At 36.3% G+C, this 6,358-nt stretch overlaps 1 protein-coding gene across 11 annotated transcripts in view; it reads right to left on the bottom strand.

The window, feature by feature from the left end:
* Window positions 1-3,393: 3,393 nt before the first annotated feature.
* kiaa1109 (KIAA1109 ortholog) overlaps window positions 3,394-6,358 on the bottom strand; it is a 420,067-nt gene continuing 417,102 nt past the window's right edge. For all 11 annotated transcript variants that reach the window (XM_043674034.1, XM_043674040.1, XM_043674039.1 and 8 more), the window contains 2 exons: window positions 5,248-5,410; window positions 3,394-4,218 (listed from right to left, as the gene is read on the bottom strand). In XM_043674034.1, coding sequence (XP_043529969.1) covers window positions 3,996-4,218; window positions 5,248-5,410 — 386 coding nt within the window. In that variant the 3' untranslated portion in view covers window positions 3,394-3,995. The remainder of the gene's footprint in view (window positions 4,219-5,247; window positions 5,411-6,358) is intronic.

The raw sequence follows: 6,358 nt of genomic DNA, 5'->3' as shown, positions 1-6,358 counted from the left end.
TAATCCAGTCACGTATTAATGTCATGATGTTCAGGGGCATCAGTTAGCAAAAGAACTGCTAGTTTAATTAAACGGCCATGTTGGTGGCCTAATTTGAATAAGGATATGAAGCATTATGTGGACATGATGGGTATGCAAGTAAAGGGGAATTGAGGCACACAAGACCAGTAAGGCCCATGGACTAATTTGCAGATAGAGCATGTTGATCTTTTGCCACCATGTGAAGGAGGATATCAATATATCTTGGTGGTCATTGATACTTGAAGTAAATGGGTTGAGTCATTCCCTACTGAAAGCAACACAGCAAAAGCAACAGCTAATAATGTACAAGCCTGTACATACAACAAATATTTACTAGTTGTGGACTCCCACGTAGTACTCAATCAGATCAAGCCACTTATTTTACTGCTCAATAATGCAATTCTACATGAATATAGTACTACTGTTTGTTCTAATAATAGTTTGAAACACAGTCTGTAGTTCAATTATATATACTCCCCATGTTTTCATGACAGGACATCCCTTTAGAGGAATTGAATCTCTTTTAGGTTGAACTTTTTCTGAACCTGAAATTGCTGTTCTTAGTCATGACAGAACTATACAGCAATTACCAGGCAATATTCAAACAGTTCAGAGGTTAGCGGCTATTAAAATGGGAGGCAAAAGGGAACAGAGCAAGGCTTATTTTGATGGTAAAGTTAATACTGCAGAGTATGAGGTGGGACAATGGATTATGCTTTGAGTTCCTCAACCAGGTATATTTTGTCCATAGAGATTACAGAACTCATTCTATTGTACATAAAGAAAGTCCTTCAATGTATAAGGTGTTATTTGATTCTGGCAAAATGGAATGCTTTCATATAAACCAAATGAAGGCATATGGTGTTCAGTGTATTCATCAGTACAGTATCATGTTATGTTAGAAATATGTGATCCCAAACTCCCAGTTCAAATTCCCACCTTGATTTTCTTTATCCGGTTCTTTGACACTGACTTTACGGAGAGAAAGTCAGATAAATAGTCAATCAGAAGCTTCTATAAATGGTCAGTCGGGTCATTCATCTGATACTTTGTTAATTCAAAGGTCTAGGAAAACATTTTGGTTGTGAAATGAGGTGAATTTGAGAACAGGTGATGAATTGATAAGTGACCATGTTGTAGAAGACGGAAGTTTGGGAAAGAATGAAATGATTGAACAGTTTGCTGTACAAGTTGTTGGGCAAATTCCACGAGACAATTCCTATTCACCAAAAAAACTCCAGATTAATTGTTTCTGATGCATGCCTGTACATACGACTGATATTTATGTTTGCACTTGGTAATGGTTACGCTGTGAGGCAGCAGTGCTAACCACTGTGCCACCGTGCCGCCCACGTTTACACAGTGGTTTTTCAGTGGTTTTATGTTAATTTAGTTTCTGACACCAATCGGTATCCATCCTGAGGATACAAGAGTTTTAGTTTGATGCTTTGTCAATGCTGTTTTTGTTGATATTTGTTAGTTTTAATATATCTTCTGTATGTGGATCTCTGCAATCATTTGTGTGTGTAGTCAGAGTTTAGTCTTTTAGGGTTTAGTTCAAGGTTTTTTTTAAAATACAGCAGCAGCTAAGTCACAAACAAGGTCTGATCAACAGCAACTCCACACAGCTGACCCAGCCAGCTCAAAGCCATTCCCTAGACTGAGGAGACCTTCTCAATCTCCTGTTTATTTTTTCATTTTTAATCTCCTTTTTTTCTTTCTTCCCACATGACCACTGCACCCAAAGCGGGCTCAGCCATAGTGCTTATATTTTCCCCACATCTTCCGTAGCTGTGTAAACGTGTAGTGACTTAGTAAAAAGACACCACAGTGCGAAAACATTATTCTAGAATTTCCACCACCAGGAAAGCATTCATTTGGCTTGTGGAACATTCAAGATTTGGTCTTCTAGGAAATCTTCTAGTGTCATTAAGAACATTGTTATCCTAATCCCATTCATCATCATTCTCATTCTTTATCAATACCAGGAAAACTCTCAAAATTAGTTTAAATAAGTGATTGTAAACTGTATATAACAGCAGGTACTATTTTGACTTTATTATAGGGTGGTTGAATATGGTTCTAAAAGGCAGATAAGTTGGGGTATACTTTTGAATGTTTATTATGTTTTTGGGAATAGCAGGGCTGGGTTTCCAATATACTACCGCAGTGAGGCGTGACAGTACTGAATAATGGGTCATTGTGTCTGTGAATCAAAACGTATAACCAAAAAAGTTATTTTAAAAAAGGCTAAATTATACACATTTCTGGTAAAAGCCAGATCAAACAAAACTAATTGGACTGTCGCTAAAGTATTTTGAAAAAAAAAAATCAGCTGAGTTTTGCATCAACACAGCATTTTCAGTCTGTGATGGCATGGAAACATTTCTCTACTGAGGATTTGTAAAAGGTATAGCACAAGATTTTAAAGTTATTGTAACATTTGTATGTTTGTTCTAAAATATTGCAGTGTCACGTTCTAAGGTTGAAAAAGCGTACTGCAGCAATTTTATTTCATCAAGCAAATGCGCAGTTTTCATTGCAGTGTACTCACTGTATTTATACTACTTAGTTTTATTTCCTTGCAGATTTACTTAAAAGATCTAGTTCTGAGAGACTTTGACATGTTATTCATCCTTCTTTGAACAGCGTGCAATCATTGGAAATGGTGTTTCAAGATGGGGATCTACACTTTACACCATGAAGTGTGGGACATTGTGAAGGTGGGTATTTATGGATTGAACTTTGTGTCAATAATAATCAGGTATGAATATAATTTGCAGATGATTGTTTTGTTAGGTAATACAATAGATCCTATTGTAATGTAGTCAAATTTTAATCTGACCCAGATCAGAGTTGTTTTACCTTAACGCCTTCATCTTTTGTACATTTAGATTTTGTGTAAAACATATATATTTCAAGATGGGAAAGGTGATTTTAAATAAATAATTCAAGATAGTCATTATAGCAGAGCATATCTCCATGGGGCAATCTCCATCCTTATAAGATAAGGAGAAAACCTGACCATTCCACCCCTAAACCTGGAATTATCAGAATGATGCCTTTCCCAAATTAGGGATCTGTCCCTTCATTTAACTCAGATTATTGGATCAAGATACAGCGAATAGTGGAAGGGAAGGAAATTTCAATCGAATCATAGAGGGTAAGGCTTTGTGTCCAGTGACCCTTTTTCAGCACAATGAACTGTTTTGAAGGAAGATCACTGGACCTGAAATGTGAACTTAGCAGGTCTGGCAACATCTGTGGAGAGCAAGCAGTGTTTTTGAAGCAATTTCTGTTTTTGTTTCTGATGTTCCTTTCCAGTCAGGCTTCTTGAGTTATTATAGTCTTCAAGACATTCTACAATTTTACTTTGGTTTTAAAATTCAGCAGTATTTTATTTGTGACAAATTCAGATGAACTCATGACCACTTTTTCCATTTACAATAAAAATGATCAAGTTTTAGCCAAAATCACAGCACACTTGTTCTCAAAATAATGCAGTCACATAGCATAAAGATCAACAAATGCATAACAACAGGTATTTAATTCTGATCAATGAAATGTAAGACAATTCTGTTGCTATTTATTTTAGTAATTATAATACAAAAACATTAAATGCATTGCACATAATCACAATAAAAATCAGAATGCCAAACAGCACTTGATACTTCACTGTACTTTCACTCTGTATCTATACAAACATACATACATCACAGTAATTGTGCAATAATTAGTTAACCAGTTTATAATGGTAACATGTTCCACAGTAAAACAAATTTACTTGTTGAGAAAGCAGTAGTGCAGAGTTTAATTGACAACATATAAATAATTTCCAGTTAAAGTTTGCTGAACAATAACTTAGCAAAAATAAAATTTGATGAAGTACTAGTGAAATGCATATTTGGAATACTACAAGACCTGCAAATGAAATTTACAGCAATAGCAAAAGTTGCTGTACTCTTGTAATACACTTATTTTTGATGTTCCTCCTTGTCTTTTCCTTTCTTTTCTTTCTCATCCTGCAGTGCCACTCCAAGCTTTTTAATAAGAACTGAGAGCACCTTATCTAGTGGATCCATGACACCTCGCTGCACCCACTTTGGAATGGTTATTCTGGCATGATGGAATCCCAGTTTTTGAAGAATGTAGTCTACACCTACTGGGTCAATCTTCCTTCCAGTCCAGGAAATTAATCTGGAAGAAAAATAAACCAAAGTCAATCATTGCTAAAGATCACATTTTAAAAATGAGTTATAACCATTAGGTACAGGTTGTGCAGAAGCTTCAATGCTGAGAAAAGTATATAAGTGCTACCATGACCCATAGAAATGTTTGATCATCAAAAATATTTTATATTGTTACAAAACGCCTATGTTCTTGTGGTAGGTGGAATCAAAGTGTGTAGTAGTGTTTTTCTGTTTGCATTATATCATTCCAACGTTAAAGACTCATTGCTGAAGTTATATGTTGACCATGGCTGAAAATGTGTTATGGGAAACAATGTTGAAAATATCATTAGAAAATTCTTCATAATCAGCTATAAAGAGAAAATTTGACTTGTTGATACTTGTACTCAAGTTGCAGTGATGTTTTATCACCATTTCTATGGAAAATGAATATTATTAAGTTATTGAAGTTTTAAAGAACACAGGTATTTCAGAAGGCGAGTACTGGTTGAAAGAACCAACTACTCCATGTATTTCTTCATGCATTCCTTGAAGATGCTCATATACTTGGGGCATCCTTTTAATTACTTTCTACCAGTCTGTTGTTCATGTAAAGGAAAGCAGGCAAGCTCTTTAAGCTAAGGGAAGGTCAAAGGGCAGGATTGCTAGTGGTCAAGAATCATAACCAATTAGCAGCTTGAATATTGACTGAAACCTTCCATCCACTCAGATCCTTAGTAACCCAGAAAGATAGAGAACAATTGCCCTTACTGCCAGCGCAGTTAAGACTAACCAACTCAAGATATACCTAAGATAAAACCTTCTGGCTGCAAACCTTCTGTCCATGCCTGCTCCATCAGGAAGATTTATGAATTTGGTCGATAGGCAAAAAGAAGACAATCATATATTGAAAGACCAAAGGAAAATACAGTAATCTTGTGCCAAAAGGTTGTAACTGGGAAAAAATTTAATTTTAATTTTTAAAGATCTAGGTTATTAAGAGATAGCAATACAGTTGGAAACTACAGATCAATCAGCAATTTTGTCTGGATGCTACCTTAATGTGGGTTCCAGATGCCAGGTATTACAAACAAACTCTCTCCAGTCCACAGTTGTATAGATCACCTCCTCTTTACTTTTACTCGTAGAGCTGTCATCATGAGCCATAACAGGACTTTTTTGGCCTGGGCGAATGGCAAGCACTCGAGGAGGAAATATAGCTAGGAATAGACAAAATAAACATGTGTCTCCTTCAATTATTCAATAAATCTTAATAGCTGTTATTACATGCTACCAGAAAACATTGATGTTTGATGACAAATTTGAATGCCCAGTGAGTAACTGAAAGAACTATGCCATTTATTTAGATAAATCAAGTTTCACAATGTGTGCATGCGCGCACACACACGTGTATGTATGTGTGTGTGTGTATATGTACATACATACACACGAGTACCATTAACTGAACACTATAGCTTATAGAGTTCTTCTTTTTATTTCTTTAACACAGCACTCTGGAATTCACTTTAATTCTCATTATTCCAGCCATTCTCTAAGCTTTTTGGGGTTCCCTTAAATAAGCTTTGCCTAAGTGACTCTTCAGTTTTCGTTTAAGACCACAAAACTTCTGGATTCAACCAAAGATCATAAGAAGCAGATGCAGAATTAGACCATTTAGCCCATTACATCAGTGTGCCATTCAATGAGGTCATGGCATATCTGATAATCCACAACTCTACTTTCATGCCATATTCCTATGCCTTTTGATTCCCTTACTGATTAAAAATCTATTTCAACTAAATCGTACTTACCAATCCAGCCACAATTTCCCTTTGCATAAAGAACTCTAGATTTACCACCCTCAAAGTAAAGAAACTTCCTCCACCTTACTGCCCTTTAAGACAGATGAGGATCAGTGGATAGCACTGCTGCCTCACAGAACCAGAGTTTGATTTCACCCTCAGGCGACTGCCTGTGTGGAGTTTGCACGTTCTCCTTGTGTCTGCATGGGTTTCTTCTCGGGGGGTGGTTTCCTTCCACAATTCAAAAATATGCAGGTTAGGTGAAATGACCATGTTAAAGTGCCCAGGGAAACGCAGCCAGAGTGGATTAGCCATGGGAAATGCAGGGTTACAGGATAGGGAAGGGAGGGTGAGGCGCTCTTTTTT

This window comes from Chiloscyllium plagiosum, chromosome 32 (genome assembly GCF_004010195.1).
Source record: "Chiloscyllium plagiosum isolate BGI_BamShark_2017 chromosome 32, ASM401019v2, whole genome shotgun sequence".
NCBI lineage: Eukaryota > Metazoa > Chordata > Chondrichthyes > Orectolobiformes > Hemiscylliidae > Chiloscyllium > Chiloscyllium plagiosum.
This window is presented reverse-complemented; position numbering and strand designations above follow the sequence as displayed.